Source organism: Schistocerca piceifrons, chromosome 5, assembly GCF_021461385.2.
Source record: "Schistocerca piceifrons isolate TAMUIC-IGC-003096 chromosome 5, iqSchPice1.1, whole genome shotgun sequence".
Lineage (NCBI taxonomy): Eukaryota > Metazoa > Arthropoda > Insecta > Orthoptera > Acrididae > Schistocerca > Schistocerca piceifrons.
Window position 1 is genome coordinate 297550246 of NC_060142.1, and position 25936 is coordinate 297576181.

General features: G+C 44.0%; 1 protein-coding gene across 1 annotated transcript in view; it reads right to left on the reverse strand.

The window, feature by feature from the left end:
• The window catches only part of LOC124798953, a 356047-nt gene that overhangs the window by 135954 nt on the left and 194157 nt on the right, over nucleotides 1-25936 (reverse strand). Inside the window, exon 9 of the mRNA XM_047262487.1 lies at nucleotides 1531-1744. Within this exon, the coding sequence (XP_047118443.1) occupies nucleotides 1531-1744 (214 nt within the window). The remainder of the gene's footprint in view (nucleotides 1-1530; nucleotides 1745-25936) is intronic.

The following is a 25936-nucleotide window of genomic DNA, read 5'->3' on the forward strand; positions in this document are numbered from 1 at the left end:
TCTTAAAAGTATCATTGACTGGTTTTCTGCGATTGATCTCATCCTCTGTTTGAAAAAGGCACAACACATTCAGTTTTGCACATTTAGGGGTGCTAGACTAGTGGTACGTGTAAACTCTGGTGAGGAGTTAATAAATAGGGTGGAAACTTTAAATTTCTTAGGGGTCCATATTGACGAGAATTTAAATTAGAAAGAAAATTGGAACTCCTGAAACAACTTAGTTTAACCACATTTAGCTTCGAATCATTGCAAATCTTGGCGTGGAACAAATCAGTAAGTTGACATATGCTGCGTATTTTCATTCAGTTTTGTCATATGGATTAATTGTCTGGGGTAACTCATTTTCAGGAAAGAAAGTATTCATTGTGAAAATACCTGCTGTTGAATAACATGTGGTGCTGATTCAAGATCATCTCTAAGTAGTCGGGTAGCCTGACTACTGCTTCACAGTATATTTACTCCATCATGAAGGTTGTTGTAAGGAATCCACTGAAGTTCAAAAAGAACAATGGTGTACATAATCACAATACCCGAAGGAAAAATGGCATTCATTACTCAACAGTAAGGTTGTCTTTAGAAGAAAAAGAGGCGCACAATCCTGCAACAAAGATTTTTGATCACTTACTCGCCAATATAAAATGTGTGGCAGACAGCAAAGCAAAATTTGAAAACAAACTGAAAAAGGTTGTTCTCGATAACTCCTCCTACTCTGTAGAAGAACTCCTGTTACTGAAAGGTGTAAAAGGTGGTGGGCAGGAATTACTAACTCACATCTGTATATGCCTTATTTTTAATTTGGGAAAAAACTTAGAAGTTTTCAGAATGTAACCGTATGTTCAAATTAATTTGAGATGTGAATGTAAAATGACTCGCACCACATCGTTACGTTCTATCGTGCTGAATGATTCCTGGAACTTGTAACTAACTAGCTAACGAATTTACGATGAAATTTCAACTACTGGCGGAGACATGAAAGATAGTATTACACGAGCTTTTTCTGCTATCAGTTCGGATGAAATTCAACCGCTGTGCTGCTCACATACAATAGTTTAGCACCATGTATTACTGAAATGGTCACCATTTTGAACACGTATTATAACAACTTATCTGATGTCATTAAATTACTTACAGTACATTTCATCCTAGTCTTATTGTACGCGTTTGCCATTGCACTCGTAAAATGTCAAAACAATGATGTGATGTAAGATTATTACTGTTCAACCTAATGTGTTGTACGAGTCTTCAGATGTGTTATTAAATGGTAAATGACATAACAGGTCAACCATTTAAAATGGCAGAGTTGACTATCATATCTCCTGTACCCTTCCACCTGTGATACAGTGATGAACACCACGCTAAGCCCCTTTCAATCAAAGTAAATTTTCTTTGTTTATAAGTATGACAGAGATATACGCTTAGGCTGGCTGGCTTAGGTGCCTAAGCCATATGTAGGTGTAGGGTGATGTAGTTTACAAAGGTACATTAACTTCTATACATAAGTGGTGTTGTCTTTGGAACGGTATAGGGTACCTGAGCAGGAAATTGAAGAAGGAGACGTGTACGATGTCCGTGGGACGACCGACGAAGGTGACGCGGCAGGCGGCGCCCCACGGCTGCTGGCGTGTGTCGAAGTAGCCCGAGCGGACCTCCGCCCCCGAGTACGTGACGTCACAGCCCGGCAGCTGCGGCGCGGCGGCGGGTGGCGCCGGCGGCGGGGGCGGTCTCGGCGCGCTCGTGCCGTCCACTGCAAAACAACAATCAAGAAACCGCGTTTCTAAGCTAAAGCACCCATCACAGAAAAGATGATAGCATTGGCGGTATGTTTACGCTAATTGTAAAACATGAGATTTCCAAGACCGTAACGGCTCAGCGAAAAGCAGAACTTGCCGCCTCTGTCACTTACCCCGATGCGACATATTGCGACTGTGTGTGAAAACCGTGTAAAAGAGTCCATGATCAGACCTGTGAATTTGCAATAGACAACATACCCATTACAAAACGTGTCCCACATTGTCACCATAAATGTGAAAGACGGTTGCAGCATGTGTCCTTATTGAAACCTGAACTCGTTCAGAAATCCCGGGATGTGTTCGGAGGGCACTGACAACCATCCATAATGCGTTACCGGAATTCATTGACACTGTCAACAGTTCTGGAATACACCAAAGTCGTTTTAAAACAATGTCGTTATTCAAAGAAAAATCGAATGGATTCAAGAAAGGGAATCTGGAGGGCCATCACATAATCAAGCCATTCGTACAACATAATCCTGAACAGTTATGCCGTTGAACGTTTACGAGAAATATCATCCAAATACGAGGGTTGGAACTTAAATAGTGGCAACTATTTACTTAAACCTCGTACAAAATACGCTCCTGGAAATTGAAATAAGAACACCATGAATTCATTGACCCAGGAAGGGGAAACTTTATTGACACATTCCTGGGGTCAGATACATCACATGATCACACTGACAGAACCACAGGCACATAGACACAGGCAACAGAGCATGCACAATGTCGGCACTAGTACAGTGTATATCCACCTTTAGCAGCAATGCAGGCTGCTATTCTCCCATGGAGACGATCGTAGAGATGCTGGATGTAGTCCTGTGGAACGGCTTGCCATGGCATTTCCACCTGGCGCCTCAGTTGGACCAGCGTTCGTGCTGGACGTGCAGACCGCGTGAGACGACGCTTCATCCAGTCCCAAGCATGCTCAATGGGGGACAGATCCGGAGATCTTGCTGGCCAGGGTAGTTGACTTACACCTTCTAGAGCACGTTGGGTGGCACGGGATACACACGGACGTGCATTGTCCTGTTGGAACAGCAAGTTCCCTTGCCGGTCTAGGAATGGTAGAACGATGGGTTCGATGACGGTTTGGATGTACTGTGCACTATTCAGTGTCCCCTCGACGATCACCAGTGGTGTACGGCCAGTATAGGAGATCGCTCCCCACACCATGCTGCCGGGTGTTGACCCTGTGTGCCTCGGTCGTATGCAGTCCTGATTGTGGCGCTCACCTGCACGGCGCCAAACACGCATACGACCATCATTGGCACCAAGGCAGAAGCGACTCTCATCGCTGAAGGCGACACGTCTCCATTCGTCCCTCCATTCACGCTTGTCGCGACACCACTGGAGGCGGGCTGCACGATGTTGGGGCGTGAGCGGAAGACGGCCTAACGGTGTGCGGGACCGTAGCCCAGCTTCATGGAGACGGTTGCGAATGGTCCTCGCCGATACCCCAGGAGCAACAGTGTTCCTAATTTGCTGGGAAGTGGCGGTGCGGTCCCCTACGGCACTGCGTAGGATCCTACGGTCTTGGCGTGCATCCGTGCGTCGCTGCGGTCCGGTGCCAGGTCGACGGGCACGTGCACCTTCCGCCGACCACTGGCGACAACATCGATGTACTGTGGAGACCTCACGCCCCACGTGTTGAGCAATTTGGCGGTACGTCCACCCGGCCTCCCGTATGCCCACTATACGCCCTCGCTCAAAGTCCGTCAACTGCACATACGGTTCACGTCCACGCTGTCGCGGCATGCTACCAGTGTTAAAGACTGCGATGGAGCTCCGTATGCCACGGCAAACTGGCTGACACTGACGGCGGCGGTGCACAAATGCTGCGCAGCTAGCGCCATTCGACGGCCAACACCGCGGTTCCTGGTGTGTCCGCTGTGCCGTGCGTGTGATCATTGCTTGTACAGCCCTCTCGCAGTGTCCGGAGCAAGTTTGATGGGTCTGACACACCGGTGTCAATGTGTTCTTTTTTCCATTTCCAGGAGTGTAGATATATGTTTCTCAGTTTTACTGAACTTGTAAGTAGTAACCAGCATTGTGTATAACCCGTTGCCAGCGATGTGGAAGTTGTAGGATACTTTTAGTAGTGCCAATTGTATTAACAGTTCGAGCGCTGCGGTCTATTGCCCGACGAATTTGTAGCAGTTCTGAAGAGAATGTCGTGAAGTAATTCCTTCAGTTTAGAAATCGAGCTGAACTCACGAGGGCTTAAGTCAGGGGAGTGCAGTATGTAGTATAGCACTTAGCAGCCCCAACAATTAAACAAATCAGTATCAGCTTGCACTGTACGTGCCTGAGCATTGTCCTGCGAAATGATGTTCAGTTTCTGCAGAAAGTGTCATAACTTCTGTCTCCAAGCTGGTAGTAGGTTGTGTTCCAAAAACGGGTTCATATCGATTTCTAAACTGATGGAAACACTTCACAGAATTCGCTTCAGAACTGTCGAGAATTCGTCGGGCAATAGACCGCGCAGTTCGAACCGTCAACACAACTTTCACTGCTAAGAGTATCCTACTTCCACAAAGGGTTATACACAAAGCTGGTGATTACTTTGAGGGTCAATAAAACTGTGAAATAAGTATCTATTTTGTACGAGCTGTAAATAAATAGTTGTCACTATTGAAGTTCCAACCCTCGTATTTCCAACATGAACGCATTCTTAGATGATAACAGTGTCGTAACGTTGTTATGACTGCTCTTGTCCATGTGTCACACGGAGGAATTGATCGGATGCCGGATCTATGTTTATTGCGAATATGTGCTTGTTTCGCTATGCACTACTCAACCTTTCGTTTGTACCTATGATAATCAAACACCCTGTACAATATCATACTCAAAGACCAACACCGTTCTTGCCACTGTTAATGACTAATTGCATAAACGGTTTCCACTACTGCCAGAGCCCAATTGCAGATCCAAATCTAATGTAAGAGGTGAAAGGGGTACAACAGTATAAAGCTCATCGAAACGTGATATGACAATACACACAGCGGGATAGACTATTAAAAATAAAACGTAGAGAAAATCATACCTAATTACTACGAAACTAGACGTCATCAGATCGAAGTTACAGCGAAAAGTACAGACTTCGGGCAAATTTAAATATCAGAACTGCTATGCATATGGTCACGTGGATGACACCATAATCCTGTACCGTCATATATTAAAGGTTACCTGTATTTGTTCTTCTTTACACCTGCGTGTTTTAACTGTTCTAGTTATATTAAAATTGCATTAATTGTAATAATTAAAACACATGTATTTCTAATATTTATTTTGGTCAGCTTTTACTGTAAAATCTTAATTTGTTGTGAATGTGGCTGCTCCCTGATGTTGAACTCCGAATCGTGGTAATTATGTTTGAATTAATCTGATATTTTGTGTTTTTATTGTTGGCTGCCACTGCAGGAGAGACCGGGAAAACAGCGACATGCCAGGCAATACGGACACAACTGTACTCTCAGATGAAAAGCGCTGTTTCCAGTGGGAGATAGTGCTGCAACATAGCGGACGATGGTAGATGCAGGGCACAGAGGCGGTGAGTACTCGTTAATGACCTTTTTTTATGGTGCTAAAAACTATTGCTTTAAATTTTGGTTTATGCTTATTTTGAGGTAAGCAATTCAGTCCATTTTTAGCGGTAATAACTATAACGTACGTAAATAGTATGTTTGATTTGTGAGTCTTTTAACATGAGTTTCGCAGCATTTAGAGCATTAGTGAAGGTATTAAAGTCTGGTAATCTCTAGCACGTTTGAACGGGGTAATATCGACAGATGACTATTGGACAATGTCGATTGGTCGTCGATATTTACCCTGGCTCCAAACTTCTGGAAGTAATGTATTACATGTAATTTTTGATAGGGAGAACAAAAATAAATAAATCAATCAATAAACCGGAGAGGATTAAATGGAGTAGAGAAACATTGAAAAAGACATTAAGATTAGTGAAGTGAGTAAGAGCTCTGAACAACATATCAGAGGCGGTGACCATACTGAAAATTACACATTATGACTGATTACCATCAAATACAGAGAAGAAATTTTGCTTTTAGAAAATATCTGCTTTTTCTCCGGAACAATAACTAGAATTAGTCAACCGTGTGACAACATTGGCACATTATACTGTACTATGGCACTTCCTGGTTGAGTTACGACGAATGCCTATAACCTTGCTGAAAAACTGTGCCTTAAGCAAAAGTTCAATAAAATTACCAAAATTTCTGGAGAAGACTGAGTTTCTGGTTTTAAGAAGAGAAATCGTAAAATAAGGTTCAGAAAACCATCAACAACAAGTAACAACACAGTTATAAGTTCCAGTAAAACTGATACTGATGTATTCTTTTACAATTTGAATGCATTTGCGAAAATCGTATGCTGTACATATTTTGAGATACGCTAAGATAATAAAACGTGTTACTTCCTTAGATCATAAATTCTATTCCTCCTGTATTTCATACTGTTGATGTTACCCTGTAAGGGTGTCGATACTACTCAAGCACTCGGGGCAGTACTGACAGGTCGCAGACTTTATAAGATGTTTATATATCTCCGAAAGTATTCAACAATTTTAGATTTTTTTTGTTATAGCTACACGTCTAATACTCCCGCGTCATAGTGGATGCTATCAATCTTACCATGCTAGCGACATAATATAAAACAAAGCGAAAAATCTCTTAAGGGAGCGGTGTTCCTCCGGCCTCCTCTGTGTACTTCAATCTCGTATGACGATCAGCGTTGTGCCGTAGCCCTTTCTTCTCTTTTGTTACATTTAGAGCAGAATATGACATCTGTCAGGAGACGGAACCACTAAGCCAAATAATTATAAAATTTGACTCAGACTGTCTTTGTTTTCCTTTACTCAGCGATCCAGTTGTAGACTGTCTCTCACAGCAGGTGGGTCGGCTGTTATGCGGTAGATGCGAGTACCAGACTCGATGTCGACGAGCTGTTACTTTTTTTTACTTGCTTCGAGGAAGTGAAGAAATTGTTAGAGATACTAGAGGTAAACAAAGACTATGGACTATGGTGAATTCTACATTGGTTGCAAACAGAGCTTTTATGAAGCCATTTTCTTCATAATGTCATCGTTAATCATCCAGTCAGAAGACGAAAAGGGAAAGTAGACATTACAGAATTATGTTACATGATCCTACTTACTATGTGCAGACCTTGCCACTGCATAGGAATAACTGAATTATGCATAGGAACAATTACGATATCGTAGTCCCTGTGTTCGTGCATGCTTATTAATATAGCTATGAAGTGCGTTTCACGCCACAGTATTCATGTGGCAGTGTAATGGAGGTGTTACATACAGTATATTAATTGGTAGGACATAATAAAATCGTTTTAAAGCTTTTTTCATGTTTCTTGTCGAAATATACATTTTACAGTGACTAATACAACAAAAAAGAGAAACAATTTAACCTTCAACAGCTTGCCCTCCCTGGTCCTTTCCACCTTGGTCGATCTCCAGTGGGTCGACCATTTACACTGACTGAATATTATTTCGCCAATCCGGGGTCTGTGGAATTAAGGTACGCACCATTTCAGCGTAGGGAATTGGCGAAAAGTACTGGCATCTGCGTTCTGTGACGAGGATATTGGAAATTGGGTACAACGTTACAACAATAGTTGAAGCGTCGACTATGTGGTTGAGTAGCTAGAAGCTGTGGCTAACTGTTTCAAATAAAACATTTTTGATTTTCACAGTGGTTTCCATTTCGCGGCAGATAGGAACTTACTTTCCGAATACCCATTGTATTACCAACTGAAGATCTCTTATTTGAGAAGATATCGCAGACTGGTAACTCCGTTTAAGGTGCCTTATGTGGCCGTAACACTGAGGCGTTGTTCAGTGCCCAGGTCTGCAAGTCGGTGTCCACTGGGGAAAGAATTCTTGAGACAGGCGGAGGTCGCCGCTGGTAGGGAGTTACTCCGAATGAAGAACAGCGGTGCGCTGGGCACAACTGCCCGGCGTAACTCCCGATGATCACGGACTCCTCAGAAACAATGCGCCGGCTTAAGTACTGCCGAGGCGGAGGTACACAGCGCGGACGCCTTTCTGGCAAGTGACTTGCGGAGGAAAATACTTCCTTCCTCGCTGCGCCTCCCGTCGACGATTGGAACGCCGTCAGGCAGCGGGAGTAGCTCCCTGAGTGGAGGCGTCCTGAGTTCCAGGCAATAACAAGCCGCGGTGTGTGTGTTGTTACTGAGCTTGCTTGCTACTTGGTACTGTGATCATCGAGCTGGCTTGTAAAATTCCGTGCAGGAGCAGATCACGCCTGAAGGATAGACCACCCGTGGCAGGCAGGTGTACGTGGTGATGTATTCCGATTGGAGTGTACGTGCATGTCGAGTGCTGGTCCGTTTCAGAAAATAAACGTCTTTCACAAACCGAGAGGAACTAGGTGTGTGACTTCTTTGAGGAGAATACAGGCAAAGGGACAACTTGAGTTGTATTCGTAGAAATGCCTTATCACAGGCCGTCCAACAAGAATGACAATTTAGCGAAAGTGGAAAAAATTGTTATTGGAATGGAACGCTACGTAGTTAGTAAGGAGAAAGCCTGCAATAAACAGACATTTTCTGCCAGCTGCTCCTCATAATCCTCGTGTTACTTCAAGAGAAACTGCGAGTGCCCTGGAACAAATCAATCCGGGATTCTTCGCAACTTGCACGCAAGCTCTTTCCATCCGTATCACGTGTCGATTCAGCAGCACATTAACCATCGGCGTTGCAGATACCCATGGAACTCCATCGCCCGGTTCTGATGGGACATAGGGACCCTTCTCTCTTGGAAGAATTCTTTCTTACTGATGAATCTGTCTTTACAAATCACGCGAAGCCAAATGTAAGAAGTATGTCTATTCGGTTGCTGATAATTCACACTGACTTAGGCAGAGCTAACATCGGACACTGTGGTGTGTGTACCTTTGGTGCAGGATTAATGTATATTATGTAATCCCTCGTTAATACAGTGAAGAAAGCTTAAGGCGTTCAAATTCTTACCAGAGTGATACAGGTTCCCCTACAGGACATATCATTTGAATTTCATAGGTATATGCAATACCAGCACAACGGGTGCCTGGCTCATTATTAGCTCGGAAAGCACTGACCCAACTCTTTCCTGGTCGAAGGATAGGACATGAAGGCAGTTTTTTAGTTGGCCTGCACGTTCTCCTGATGTGAAGTCAGTGGACATTTTTCTCTGGAATAAACTGAAGGACATTGTGTATGCATACATTCCGACGCCCCAAGAGAATTCAAACATCCTATTGCAGCTACATGTGGAAAGAATCCCTTCCGTCTTTCCAGAAGTCTTTGCACCAGCAGCTGAAAACTTGTATTTCGGTGCAATTCGAACACATACTCTTAAATAAGGAATTGTGACAAATGATTTATTGTTCAAATGGCTCTGAGCACTATGGGGCTTAACTTCTGAGGTCATCAGTCCCCTAGAACTTACAACTACTTAACCCTAACTAACTTCGGTACATCACACACATCTATGCCCGAGGCAGGATTCGAACCTGCGACCTTAGCGGTCGCGCGGTTCCAGACTGTAGCGCCTAGAACCGCTCGGCCGGTTTGATGTTCAAATCAAGAAAATTTAAAGAGGGTTTCGAAGTGTATACCGCAGTTAAATTCCTTTCTTTCAGAACTGCGGAACTAGGAGCAGAAATTACTGCACTTCCATTTTCAAACGCGATGTTGTTACACATATCACTGTATCTAATATTGCTACTAAAAGAGACTACGTAATATGTAGTGAAGACTTTTGCACAAATCAATACGTAATTATGAATCTTAAATGGATCAAGAAAAAACTGAAGTGAACAGGTTAGTGGAGTCAACCGATAAATTATTCACCTGTATACATTGGTGTCCAAATTTAAAGCAGCAAACAGAAATTTTGCAAGGTTGGGTTTATTTTCCCACAAAACAGTATAATCAGGTGAAAGTAAAGAAGAAACAATCCAAAAAATTCAGAACGTAAACAACTGCAACATTCATAACGGTAGGCGAAAATGTTCTCCCTTTTCTCCAACTTCACGGATTTATACACACATTCCGACAACCGGTTAATGCGCCGAATATGGGAAGTGACCGCCTCTGGCAGAAATACAGGCCTGACAAATAACTGGGCATGCTGTGAATGGTGTCATTGGTTCAAATAGCTCTGAGCACTATGGGACTCAACTGCTGAGGTTATTAGTCCCCTAGAACTTAGAACTAGTCAAACCTAACTAACCTAAGGACATCACAAACATCCATGCCCGAGGCAGGATTCGAGCCTGCGACCGTAGCGGTCTTGCGGTTCCAGACTGCAGCGCCTTTAACCGCACGGCCACTTCGGCCGGCGAATGGTGTCATTAACTTCATGTTGAGGCAATAATGCCTTTTCTTCCTGCAGCGCTGCCCACAAGTCTTGGGGAGTGTTTGGTGGATGCTGACGTGATGCAACTCGTATCTCTTGTGCATCCCAGACGGTCTCTGTGGGACTGAAATCGAGAGAGCGAGCAGGCCACGCCATGTGTATAGTATCTACCGTTTCCAAGAGAACATCAACCACTTGTGCTCTATGAGGTCGAGCATTATCGTTCAGGAATACGAAGTCTGCGCTCACAAAACCTCGCAACAGACGCACATGAGGTCCCAAGATCTCGTCATAATACCTGACGGCAGTTAAACGCTGCTAAATTAACCGTACATTTTCATGAAGAGGTGTTTACGTGGTCAAAAATGGTTCAAATTGCTCTGAGCACTATGGGACTCACTCATCAACTTAGGTCATAAGTCCCCTAGAACTTAGAACTACTTAAACCTAACTAACCTAAGGACATCACACGCACCCATGCCCGAGACAGCATTCGAACCTGCGACCGTAGCAGTCCCGCGGTTCCAGACTGCAGAGCCAGAACCGCACGGCCACCGCGGCAGGCTTACGTGGTCAACATAATCCCTGCGCACACTATTAGGGATCTTCCTCGATATGTCTCTTCACATTAGTTGGGTCCCGTAATCGTGTTCCAGGCGCGAATCCGTCGAGAATCACTGTTTAGACCAACTCGGAACTCATCTGTGAAAAGAACATTAGCCTACTGTTCGACCGTCCAGGTGGCATGTTGACGGCTTCATTCTAGACGTTCCCCTCTTTGAAGACACGCCGCAAGTAAACAGATAGCTGGTCTCTAACAATAAAGGCCACTCTGCTGAAATCTTCTGTATACCGTTTGCCTCGATTCAACACGTCCAGCGGATATTGCGAAGTCAGATGCCAGTTGCGGTGCGATACTAAGGCGGTACCATCGTGCCCTTACAGCCAAATAACGTTCCACTCTTTCTGATGCCACACGTAGTCGGCCCTTCCCTGATCTCCGGGACACAGTTTCGATCTCTATAAACTATCGTCACATCCGTAAAACAACAGAACGCTTCACATTAAGCCATCGTGCCACGTCAGTTTGCGACTGTCCTGCTTCACTTCTTCCCGGTGGGCATGGTAGACGTCTATGCCTTACTACACCGTCTGCGAATGTGTGCACAGTGATTGTGGATGTGGGATTAACCGGCAAAATGTATCCCCAACGTGGGCGTGGTGGCGTGTTGACCAGAATCTTCCGTGCAGGGCACGATCGCACGGAAACCTTTTGACACTTTGTATCATTATATTGTGAATTAAACACAGGATGGGGATATAGTGGTTTGTTGCTTTAATTTTATGCACCTGTGTATTTAATTACTTAAGATTCAGATATGTGTCTATTTACTTTCATGTTGCCGGCTTTTAGATGCATTTTTCGATTCGATGTGGCGTGCCTCTACAATCCTTTCAGCTTATTGTGACTTGTAGGCACGTGAACAACGACGTACATAATTCTTAATGCAGCCGTGAAGCGTCCCCGGATAACCGAAGTGGTTAAGGCGAACGCTCGCGACAGACGGGGAATCAGAATTCGAGTCCTGGTTCGGCACAAAATTTCAACGCCGTCTTCGCATTACACAGCTGAATTTTGTCCATATTCGCAACTGTGACTAAATTTTACGTTTGTCTCGCTCTTTTCCCGTCACGATGCGTATAGAAAATTGCAGCCTGCCACCCCTGCTATGAAGAGTCGTCAAGCGCGTGTGCTACCTCCTGCTTTTGCAGGACGTGACGAACTGTGCCACTGCACACAGCATAGCTCGCTGCGCAGGGACCGCAACGGGACGCAATAGTTGATGCTCTCTGCTGGATATAGTCATAACGGTCGCAATTATTCAGAAACGCGATGTTTGGTACCCATTTGCGGAGGACATCTTCAGTAGAGGTTCGATGATTCTATAAACGTCCGATTAACGGTTAGTCACACCAGGTTGCCTGGGTGATTGAACCCAGGAAACCTATGAAGAAGACCTTAACAGGAGATACCATTTCTCTTGAACATGCCCTCGCAGATGGTAACGAAACTTTGGATTTCTCCAAGGATTTCATTTGACGACGGTACAACAGCCCGAAATGTTGTAATGTGTTGTCTAGGCTAGTAAGAAAAAAGTAGACTCGCAAAATATATTCGATTGATTTGTTAAAGTAATGGAAATAACCATTACTGCCAGAAAATTTGTGGAAACTGACACCAACACAAATCGATCGCAGCAACGAAAGAAGACCTGAAACCAACAGTTTGACTAGTGGAGGAAAGAAATATGTGAAGGTCACTCACTAGGAGAAGAGACAGATGAAAAGACATTTATGAAGACGTTAGAACATCTGCCACTGTGTAAGAGAGAGATGGTGAGGGCAAAAACTTTTGGGGAAGACAGACACTGGAATAAATCCAGAAAATAGTCGTAGATGTTTTGCGGTAAGTTACTCTGAGAACACGTGAGAGGTATGTTTGTGTGCCACATCAGTCAGAGGTCTGGAGAAGGCCTCCTCCTCTCCTCCTCCCCTAAATAGGAGACATATGTCGTATACTGTTAAAAAAAACAGAAAGGTGAGTAGACAGCAAATACTTCAACGTGAACCAGAAAGCTAGCTTAAATTTAAAAGAACAAAGTTTCCCCATTATGTTAATTATCTGAAGAATCCTTCAGTACTCCCCTGCCCCCTCTCGCTTCCACATCCCAGATACAGCGTCTATATGAAATTCCACAAACATAGTTAGGTTTTATATACGCAAACAGCACATGGATTTACCTGGGGCTGAATGAAACATATCATCGTGTGGTTCACTTTTAAGGTCCGCAATCTTCTCCGTTTTCCCCACCTCTTAGGGAATCAGGTGTTTTATTTCCCTGGTGTTTGTTCTACCTTTATTTTATGAACTTTTTTGCTTCTTGCTTCCTTACGAACTGATTACGGCGTCAAAAACTCTTCTCGTCTGGTATTGGCACTTGTGTACAATTTCTCTCCCGATGTCTGGATGTCATTGGTCCAGGACTTCCATTTCCTGCAGTGGGCCGAAAAACCTCCAAAAATTCCATGGCATACGCGCAGGACAATTCAGTCAGTACAGACGCTCCTCATGTATCTCGCGAAATCAAATTTAGAGAGATTACACCTCAGTCGAGGAGTACCAACAATCGCTCTTCCGGCGCACTCGAACAGAAAGTGGGTGAAGTGACAATCGTTCACAAAGAATCTTCCATCACACAGCTTAAGCTGGCTTCCTGAGAATACAAACACACTGACGAACCAAAATAATATTACCAATGATGTTAAAAATATTCTAGGTTGTTCGGTCGCGTTATATTTTTTGTTAATGATCAACGATTCGACCCCTCTTCCGGTGAGGTGCCCACTGTTGACTGTACACTCGAAGACCAGTGTCGTGTTCTCTCATAAAGGAGATATTTCCCGCGTTTATGTTGGAGAAATGGGATTATAGGCCAAATCTCTTGTGGCTACCATTGGTGGACAATCGTCATTGGTTAGAAAGGGTTTTTGAAAAAAATGGTTCAAATGGCTCTGAACACTATGGGACTTAACATCTGAGATCATCAGTCCCCTAGAACACAGAAATAGTTAAAGCTAACTAACCTATGGGTATCACACTCATCCACGCCCGAGGCAGGATTCGAACCTGCGACCGTAGACGTCGCTCCCGCTGCTATTGATGGGTCATCGCCATTGGCTAGAAGCGAAACGGGCAGAGCAAGAGAGAGGGAACGTTTTTTTAAAAAAATGGTTCAAATGGCTCTGAACACTATGGGACTTAACATCTGAGGTCATCAGTCCCCCAGAAAACAGAACTACTTAAACCTAACTAACCTATGGGCATCACACACATCCACGCCCGAGGCAGGATTCGAACCTGCGACCGTAGTGGTCGCTCCTGCTGCTATTGATGGGTCATCGTCATTGGCTAGAAGCGAAACGGGCAGAGCAAGAGAGAGGGAACGTTTATATAAAATATTATTGTACGCTGAGGTAGCTTCCAGAGCGGAAGACCACTTCGCACCACCACCAAGCCCAGAAGTAAGCAGTGCTCAACGCTCTGTCGTTATGTGCCCTCCGTGTCGGGAAAAAAATGGTTCAAATGGCTGTGAGCACTATGGGACTTAATTGCTGAGGTCATGTCCCCTATAACTTAGAACTACTTAAACCTAACTAACCTAAGGACATCACACACATCCATGCCCGAGGCAGGATTCGAACCAGCGACCGTAGCGGTGGCGCGGTTCCAGACTGTAGCGCCTAGAACCGCTCGGCCACACCGGCCGGCTGTGTCGGCAAAGACAGGTGGTAATCGGAGACGGATTTTGTAAAGACGGCAATGAAAGCCAACGGCTGTTTGTCCATAAACAGGGCATCTAAGCGAAATGTTAATTATGATAATAAGGATGATGAAGAACCGCTTTCTCACCCGTTTGCTTCTGGAGTCACTGGCGCATAAGCAGAATTCTAAGGAAAATTTGTATTCAGGCTTCATTTTTCAGTTTCAAAAAACCGAAAGACTTTTCCTACGAAAGATGGATGCACCAGATTGCCTGCACACTATTAACGTCTGGAAAACGACACGTTACTGCTTGAGAGTGCATATAGGCGAAACGGGAAGGACTGCTAACGGACGTACTAAGCAACACCAACGCCACACATGGTTAAAACAAAGTACGAAATCGGCGGCAGCGGAACATTGAGATAACTGTGGCATTGATATAGATTTCAATAACGTCCATGTGCTACCTAAGAATACCAACATTTTTACAAGAAAATTCGGAGAAGAAATTGGAATGTCTAAGACTGCATTTAATTTCAGTAGAGAGGACGTCTAAATGCTTCCAGCATCGTGGCTCCCCACCATCGATGAAGTGATGCCCGGCCGCGGCGCACGAGCAATACGAACGATGCTCTGGAAGCGGCCTCTGCGGACAATAATATTTTGAATAAACATTCCCCCTCTTTTGATCTGTCCGTTTCGCTTCTAGCCAATGACGTAGGCACACCGATAGCAACAGGAGGAATTTTAATCAATAACTCTTCTCCACAGATGGGTGGAAAAACGGTTTCTAACCTCTGACTTTGGTACCAATGGTAGCCACATGATTTAGCCAACAACCCCTATCTTCGGCATTAATGCGGGAATATTTCACTTACCACTACTAACGTTAGCCACAAAAATTTCATCCAGTAATCCCACATCTTCTGCACAAGAGCGGGAAAAATCCCATTTATAAGAGAACGTGACACTGTTCACTGACGATGTTCAATCATCAGTGGACACAAAGTGATCCTGAAGTAACCCCAACGGAGGAGTCGAATCGTCGATTGTTTAGTATAAACATGACGTGGCCTGACGACCCAGAAGATTTTAATCTCATTGGTAACGCCCACGAAAGCCAGCAGACTCACATAAAATATGACAGACATCCAGCACCTTCACTCTGGTAGCTTTGTGGGAACAGGACGCAGTACAGAAGCTATACGAACGGAGCTGACACGAGTGGGAATCGTTATAGTGACGATACTCCATTGTCATAAGCTACTCTGACAGAGGTCAGATACATTGTTCAAATGGCTCTAAGCACTATTGGACTTAACATCTGAGGCCATCAGTCCCCTAGACTTAGAACTACTTAAATCTAACTTAACCTAAGGACATCACATACATCCATGCCCTGGGCAGGATTCGAATCTGTGACCGCAGCAGCAGCGCGGTTCCGGACTCAAGCGGGTAGAACCGATCGGTCAGTGCGGCCGGCAGAGGTCAGATCTGTATGGTCGGACGACGCCTGTGGACGAACATATCAGAGAACCCGAAGGTAGTCCGTTGTTCGAAGGCGTCTGTCGTGAGCAGAACGCTGGATCACGAGAAGGAGACAAAGCGTGTAGCGTCTACATACCATCACTGAACGTGGAAGCGGAAAGTTTATCCGGTGCGAGAAGTAGGATGTACGGAGATTTGTGACAGACCCCGTTAGAGAGTGATATGTACAGGGTGATCAAAAAGTCAGTATAAATTTGAAAACTTAATAAACCACGGAATAATGTAGATAGAGAGGTAAAAATTGACACACATGCTTGGAATGACATGGGGTTTTATTATAACCAAAAAAAAAAAAAATTCAAAAAATGTGCAGCAGAAGGCGCTGGACAGCAAAACTGCGACCTTGACGGGTGAGAGGTACGCCGATATGTTACAGAATCGCATCATCCCCAGCCTGGCTGATAAACACCTGCTGGAACTTACGATGTTAATGCAGGATGGCGCTCCACCCCATATCGCTAGACGCGTGAAAGATCTCTTGCGCGCGTCGTTTGGTGATGATCGTGTGCTCAGCCGCCACTTTCGTCATGCTTGGCCTCCCATGTCCCCACCTGGGGTTACCTGAAGTCGCAGGTCTATCGTGATCGACCGACACCTCTAGGGATGCTGAAAGATAACATCCGACTCCAATGCCTCACCATAACTCCAGACATGCTTTACAGTGCTGTTCACAACATTATTCCTCGACTACAGATATTGTTGAGGAATGATGGTGGACATATTGAGCATTTCCTGTAAAGAACATCATCTTTGCTTTGTCTTACTTTGTTATGCTAATTATAGCTATTCTGATCACATGAAGCGCCATCTGTCGGACGTTTTTTGAGCGTTTGTATTTTTTTGGTTCTAATTAAACCCCATGTCATTCCAAGCATGTGTATCAATTTGTCCATCTCTATCTACATTATTCCGGGATTTATTCAGTTTTCAAATTTATACTGACTTTTTGATCGCCCGGTATATGTGGAAAGTCCGTAGTGGACATTCTCATATTGACTTAACGGTGGTATCAATTACGATCGCAATGGGCACACGAGATTGAACCACTCGTCGTAGAAAAGAGCCTGGTTGCAAGAATGACGTTTGTAGTTACACCAGGTCAGTGGTCGTGTTTGGCTTTGCCGACATCTAAGCGAATGGCTTCTGAAAACAGGCGCCGTGACATGGATATATGGTGGTCGCGCCAGTAATAAGCTGTGAGGGACATACACCTGAGATTCCATGGACACTTGCGGTAGTTATTGGAGACACAACTACTACTGACGACCATTATTTTGTACCACTTGCATCTATTCGATACATTCCCAGAAAGGGTAGTGTCCATATCACGAAGCCAAATTCGAGCTACAACAGTTTCAGGAGTAAGACAGTGAACTCACGATGTTCTCTTGGCCAACACATTAACGAGCTCGGAAGATGATGGAACGCATCTGGGGCGCTATCAGGTTTCAGCTCCGCGGGCTCAAACCACCAGCAAGTAATTTACAGGAATTATGTTATACCTGCGTATGACATAAGTGCTTCATACGTCTGGAAACCTTACAAGGACTTGTTGAATCCATGTCACACTTGCAGGGAAACAAGAGAGAGCTGGGACAGTGCGTTATTTTGCCAAATTTATTCAAGATGGCTGCTCTCCTCAGGGTTCCAGTTCCTCTCCCTGGGGGAAAGATACGCTAACATTGAATTGATGACGCTGTGACTCACCCCGCCCCCCCCCCCCCAATTCCTGTCCCCTCCTCCACATATGAATTGGTGGGAAAAAGACCCAATCTACGCCGAACTGCTGGAGAGGAACGATGTAAGCTGCTGTCTTTATTCAATTACTTTATTTGTTGGTGTTGTTGTGGACTTCATTCCAAAGACTGGCCTGATACAGATCTCCATGCTGCTATATCCTGTGCAAGCTTTTTCATTTCCGAGTGACTACTGCAGCCTACATCCTCCTCAACCTGCTTAAAATATTCATCTCGTGGTATCCCTGTAAGATTTCACCCCCCCCCCCCCCTAACACTTACCTCCAGAACTAAATATGTTACCCCTAGATGTCAGAGAAAGTTTGAAACCAACCGATTTCTTCTTCTAGTCAGGTTGTCCCACAATTTCCTTTTCTTCCCATTCTATTCAGTACCTGCTCATTAGTAACTTATTTTAGAGGCTGATCGATTGTGCCACAGCTGCCTTCCCTGCTGCACCTGTAGACTGGGAGAAACAGGCTGGAGTGTAAAGTACTGTATTTTTGGTTTTAAGTGTGTTCAATTGATGAGATAGGGGTGTTGGGCAGAGAGGAGTTTAATTAGTGTATTACTGTAAGCGTACTGCGTCCATAGTCTCCTACATGAGGAATGGAAGAGGTGATAATAGACAAGCATAGCTAGGATACTTTTCAGCAAATGGTGATGCAGCAGGATGGACTGAAGATGACATTCGCAACTAATACAGACTGTTACCTGGGCTGGAGCTGTTCGTGTTTTTTAAAATGGTCGGTAAATCCAGAGAGCGGGAGACAACTTCGTCCTATTCCTCTACCGCAGCCTGAATGAAGAAGTAATGCTCCCCTTGGTGAATGGGGCTCGTCTGAGGACGCTTGAAACAGGTTTCGCTCCCCTTTCTATCACGTGTATGCATATGTTCATCTTGCCGTGTTCCCTAGTCCACAATACCACAACAAACTGAGGGGAAACTGTCCTACAGACGCTGCCAGAACAGTTGTCTCCAGAGATCTACAAGTTGTGTGTGTGTGTGTGTGTGTGTGTGTGTGTGTGTGTGTGTGTAGCTGTTGAAGAAGTTGTATATAGGTACATGGTACATAGGTACATGGTATCTCGCCTGGAGAGAGTGGAAGCAGCTGTACATGTATTCACCTAAACGTGTGGATACCGACTATGCAGCTTACAACCAGTCTTATCGCCCCTCTTGCCTCCACTGCTCCCTTCCTCGCCTCCCCCTCACGGATAGGGATACTGATTTTCCAGGCCTGTTCTAATCTGTCGCTGGTGGTACACAAAGAGATCCATCTGCTGACAACGATATACTGTTTCCAGTTGCAGAAATCAGAGGTAGATGGACAAAAGACTGAAGAACGTGACGCCTCCTGCAAGCAACTAAAAGTGTTTCTCAGAAAGACTGCCACTCCCCCCCCCCCGTCCCCCTCCTCCTGAAACAATAATGAAACATCACAGATGAAGAACGAAATGGCCCACAGCTGCATGTTTTCGAACGTTCTGAACGTGCTAGCACTGTCTGAAAGTAGTTCTCGAATAAGTAAAATCAGCCACACGTAGAAAAACATTGTAATACGTCTTGTGCAAATGAGATACACATGGAATTCTATACCACTCGTCTCACTGTGTGCCGAACAGCCTGCTCTGCCCCTGACATGTGTACATCAGTGTCCGCTCTCACTAGCCTCTACACTGCACGCGGATACAAAATGTCATCGCTAGTGATTATTCTGCTTCTTCATGTAAACTGTCCAAACACTGTCTGGTGGGCGTTTCAACACTCCAGTGTACCTAATCATAGCTTTGTGTGTGTATGTGTGTGTTCTTGTATACTGTGGAAAGTGAGAATTTCCGCTCGCCATATGGTTCAAATGGCTCTGAGCACTATGCAACTCAACATCTGAGGTCATCAGTCCCCTAGACTTAGAACTACTTAAACCTAACTAACTTAAGGACATCACACACATCCATGCCTGAGGCAGGATGCGATCCCGCGACCGTAGCAGCAGCTCGATTCCGGATTAAAGCGCCCAGAACCGCTCGACCACAACGGTTGGCCGCTTACCGTGGGGAATGTCTTTATCCCCGTTATTTAGGTACACCCATCTAAGTAAATTGCTTTGTTGACAATGCTCTAGACACATCTGTGGGTGTTGAAACCTGCTCTGGACAGAATATGCTCAGACAACCGTTTCGGGACCTTGGTGTTGAAAGACAGGCATTCCTGCTCCACAGACGGTGGAGGAGTAGATGGTGGAGGAATTTTACACAGGTCGCTCGCTTCAAGTGGAATAACACATTGCGTGTCTGCCTAAAGTGTCGCCCTTTAACACAGCTCAACTGCTGTAGTGTCTGCTCATTTATTCCCAATAGTGATTTAATTAACATGAACGCTCATTTGCTGTACGGAACATTGCATCATTCCTGTGCTTGCTACAACGAATATTGTACCGACAGACCTTACCTCACATCGTGTAAAGGGTGCTGCCTTATGGCTTTAAAATGAAATCTCCTGCTAAGTAGATGTAAATTCACTCTCATGGTATGAACTTATGCTTGATACAATGAATATAGGACCGAGAACACTATATCTTCCGTTGAGTGTACTACAAAATAAGCACTTAATGTCATCCAAATGTCTTTAGGCATATACTGAACACTATAGCAAGAAGAAGATTCAGTCAATTACGTAATCCTGGTGGGACCAAACGACAACACGACAACCAATAGATAGGGAATGACATCCATGGTACTAGAGGGAGCTGTAGAGGGCAAAAACTGTAGAGGAAGACAGAGATTGGAAGTGTTTTCCTTGTGACAACAGTGTGTCTTAAGAGGAGAAAGACATAACCCTCTTACAAGCGAACAATAAAAGAGAAATAGTGGCAATGACTATTTTACGCTATGAGTGCATCCTGGTTTTGTTCTTACAGGAGGATGAAACACTGTAATAACATCGTTCAACTACTGAGGTCCACGCGAGGTAGCCGAGCGGTCTTGGGCACTTTGTCAAGGTTCTCGCGTATTCCCCCATCGGAGATTCGAGCCCTCCCTCGGACTTGTGTGTGTTTGTGTGTGTTGTCTTTAGCATAAGTTACTTTGAGTAGATTAAGTATTGTGCAAGCATAGGGACCGACGACCACAGTAGTTAGGTCCCATAAGACCCTACCACAAATATAAAAAAAAACATTGAGGAAAAATAAATTTCCACAAGTATGATGCATGTGTCTTCACTTCGAAGTGTGGATACAGACTAAGCAACATAAAACCCGTCTTGCATCCCCTCCTAGCTCCTCTCATCCCGCCCTTCCTCCCCTCCCCCACCCTCACCCCAATAGGTAGGCATGCAAGTTTACCAGACTCGCTCTAAAATGTCGCTGATAGTACACAAAGGGGCCCATCCATTGCAGGTGCTGTGCTTTGGCTGTTGTTGGATTGACAATGATATACTGTTACCAGAGCGCAGTTGGACCCACCTATCAGAGGGACACTGTTTTCATAGTTCTGTTCTAAAATCTCGCTGATGTTACACATAGAGATCGATCTCTTTATGATACTCTGATTTAGTCGGTGTTGGGTTGGAAATGATACACTGTTTCAGGTCTACAGACATCAAATGTATTTCTAGGAAATGCCAACCCCCAGAACCGTAGCGAAGTAGTTAACGATTTGTCATGGATGAGGCAAAGACAACTACCTGGAAGAAGAATGGCCAGCAGCATGATACATTCCTTGGCTACATATCAGGAACAGGCAGCTCCTGCTTCGGCACTTGCCACTGGGGTGGGCACCTTCACCAGCAAAACTTGAAGTCGCTGCAGGCAGTCTCTATTCAACACGATGGCGCCGACTGCCACCACAGCACCAGCTGCCACCAGCCACTTCCGGTAATCTCCTGCCTTTCGTTGTCTCAGAATTAGTGTCTGTGGAAGTCTTGTAAATAAATTGTCATGCATATGGGCATTACGTACGTTTCAGATTCACAAACATCGATACAGAACAGGCGCTTTCAGGCTGTCGATTTGCATGTCAGGAAAGAAACACAGTCATTTTTGCCCCTTACACCAAGCTACAATTCGCATCTCCCCTCCCCCCCCCCCTCTCTACCATAATTCCACAACATCCAACTAAGTAAAACTACAAAACTCCATCTAAGGTATTGTTGTTGATAGCGGATATGCAAAATGCTTACGTTTGGGTTGTGTAAGAACGTACCTGGTACATGTATTAATCTATCGCATATCTCTTGTTCATGTCTGCTATGTATAAAATCGGTAAAACTTCCTAAATGAATCGAAAACCTCACTATTTTTGTGTGAATAGTACCGATTACTTGAGAATGTCTGTGTTATTTCGGTACACCCACTTATATGAAAGAGAGAACATTCTATCTACTAAAACATTCAATCTATCGAAACATCTATGTTCTGTGAAACAGTTGTACCCTACGTCAGCTTACCTCTTAGAAGCGACTATCTATTTAATAAAATCACATTTATGATTTATTATAGTCATAGTTCCACAAAAACAGATGCCACCAATTTCTTTTAGTCTGATTCACAAATTGGTATGGCTGAGAGCATCCCTTGTGTTTAAAATTAATGTGTTTGAATGTCTCATAACCAAATTGTCGATGACGTGAGTATTACATGAGTTTCAGACATGTGAAATGTCAGTGGGGAATAGTGTCTTTCGTATCTATTTGCATGTTGGAAAAAACTATAGTCATTTTTAGATTCAACAGCAAGATTCTCTCTCTCTCTCTCTCTCTCTCTCTCTCTCTCTCTGACTCTCTCTCTCCCCTCGTAATTTTTACAACATCCAACGGAGTAAAACTATTAACTGTGAAAAACTTTGCTGACATCAGCTGGTAGAGAACTCAATAATATTTTTACCCCCTCTCTCTCTTACAGTATATGGAAAACAGTTACTGTCTGCTTGTTGGCATCAAGAACATGTAGCGATCCCATTAAATATACATGTATTGATCCTCTGTGATCGAAGTCACTTCCAAAGACCTGTAGAAAGTTCTGTCACCTGTACTGGAAGAAGACCAAAACCCACAGACTATCAATCACGATAACGGTTCCTACGCTGAGGTTTTTTAAGCAGTTTGATAGATAATTTATTTGCTCTAACACATCCCAGCAGTGTATGGCAAGTGCTTTGTACACCACCATACGTTCTCCTTACATACCATTACTCTGAGGTCTATGTCAGATACTTAACGTACATTAACACGCTTTAGTCCATTGGTTCTCAAAGAAAGCTCAACATTGCATGGTGTAGGTTGTACTGCTCCCAGGAAACACACAAAGTGATGGAAATAAAAGAGAGACTCAGTCTTTATTAGACATAAATGTGTAAGATATTGCCACATTTACAAACCAGAAGAGTCTGCAGCATGATGGAGATTTTCCAATCAGCTGTCTGAAAGCGATGACCTATACATTTACTCTCATGTACCACAGTGTTGGGGTAACAGAGCTTTCGGTGTTATGATTTCGAAGAGACTAATTAGCACTAATTCCTCATATTGCACCTGATTACATGATCACTTTTTTGATTTCCTAGGTGTTGGTCATCCTGACCTCCAGATCTTTGGAAACCCTGTCTTTCACTTTTGTGGCTTACAATGCATAATCACATTTGGAACACGGTACATTCTGAAAGACTAAAACCCATAGGGCACCGATAGCACGCACCATTAGTTGTCGGTAGCATCGGTGAAGGAAAGGAATGATTTTTATGCATCCAGGCCAACATGTAAATACCCTCATTTTTGTTGTATTTTCCTCATTTTTAAGCATTTTCCATAGATTTTCGCAATTTTACCACCTTTTCCGTAATATCTATGCATTTTAACCAAATTTCTGTGGCTTACAGTGCATAACATTATGTGGGAAAGGTGAGGTAATCTGCAGAGCTTAAATCTGTAGACCAAATATAGTATTCAACACCAGTTGTCAATCATGGTGGTGAAGGAGGGGAACGATTTTCATACACCCTGGCGAATATGTAAGTACTTATATTTTTGTTGTATTTTTCTCATTATTATTATGTATTTTCCATCGATTTTCGTAATTTACCATCACTTAAATAATTTAAATGCATTTTACCCAATTATTCAAGTTCCAGACCACTATTCCTGATGACTTGTCACATCAACAAAACGTCTCATTGCATCGATCCTGTAATGTTCTCATCCAACTACATTACATCAGCCCGCATCTCGTGGTCGTGCGGTAGCGTTCTCGCTTCCCACGCCCGAGTTCCCGGGTTCGATTCCCGGCGGGGTCAGGGATTTTCTCTGCCTCGTAATGGCTGGGTGCTGTGTGATGTCCTTAGGTTAGTTAGGTTTAAGTAGTTCTGAGTTCTAGGGGACTGATGACCATTGAAGTTAAGTCACATAGTGCTCAGAGCCATTTGAACCATTTTTTTACATTACATCATGGTTCTCAATTTCAGTACGATTGGTAAACATCCTTTCATTACTAATACACGTTTAACATTGATTGAAATACATCTCATGCAAACTGCTGTAGGTCGAAACGTTATGCAGGTGTTTGTGATCCCATAGATGTGTGTATAACGGAAAGTGAAACCTCATCCCAAATGTGCCTGTACTTGTAAACCTGTAGTAGCGACTTCTGTGGCTTTCTTGGAAGGATCTGGCACTTAAATGTCACTCAGAACGACCGGAATCGCTGCCCTCATTGCGTGTCTTGAGTCCAAAGTCTTTGGATGAGTCACTCATTACTACAACACTCCCGTCTTTTAGTGTGTATTCATTTCTGTGGATTAAGTGCGTAACCGAATGAAGGGGAGCTTTTAATATGACAAGAGTAATGGTGCTATGTTAGGTAGTATTGCTCATGAAGTGGGGATATGGCAGTTTCGTCTTTATACCGAATCTCTATAATGCACCCTCTTTCTTCTATTAAGACATATATACACTCATCAGGCAGAACATCAAGGCTACCTACCAAATAGCCAGAATGTTCACCTTTGGTAGAGATAACAGCAGCAACGTGTTGTGACATGAAACCATTGTGGCCTTGGTAGGTCGCTGGAGGAAGCTGACACCACATCTGGACACACAAGTCACCTAGTTCCGACAAATTAATGCGAGAGTGGCGATGAGCTCTGATGCCACATAAAATCACATTTCAGTTATGTTCCATCGCGTTCGGATTTGGCGAGTTGTGGGGTCAGCTCATCAATTGGGAATCGCCACTGTGTTCCATGAAGCATTCCGTCACATCCTGACCTTGTGACATGGCAAATTATCTTGTTGAAAAATGGTACTGCCATCAGCAAACATGATCGTCATTAAGGGCTATACCAATGTACAAAAATCCTTGACCATCATGGTTCCTTGCACGAGCTCGAGTGAACCCATGGAGGCCGAAATGAGTGTTCCCCAGAGCATAATGGAGCAACCACCAAATTGTCTATGTCTTGCTGTACAGGTGTCAAGCCTTGATTGGGAGAAATATGTTTTGCCTTTATTAGTACAGTACTCCAGTGTAATACTTATATCGTCTTCGCTGCAGTCAGTAGTTTGCAGGTGGACGATTAAAAATAAATGCAGACAAAACTTTATTTATAGGCTTTTCTCAGTCTTGAGTGTCTGGGAAGTTGCCATTATATCAAAACGCTCCTAACCACATCCGAAGGTCTGTCAAAATACATCCAAATGGCAATAAACTGTTTCTAGAACTACAACATCCATCACCGAAACTCTCAGCTGCTCCACTACTATGAGGTCATTCGATACTGACTTGACTTTTCTCCAGTACAGGTAACAAACTGACAAGCCTTTACACAGGTCTTTGATACATCTATAGAAACAACTATGGTCGCAGACCCATACATGCAGCACCTAGATAAAATTCCTAGCAGTTATTTTATGAACTGTTTCATTGTCACAAGTCTCTACGTATAAATACAGATATCCAGCAAGAACCTGTCGTTTACTCATTTTATGGTGTTTCTCCATACTTTCTGTATCTACCCATATGTATATACACTTCATGCTTACCTGATGTGGCTTGCTACTTCTGTTTATGCCATCCAACTCTGACACACAACGCACAAGCCAGTCAAAGTATCAACAGACTATTAGAAAAACACATACGATGTAAATGCA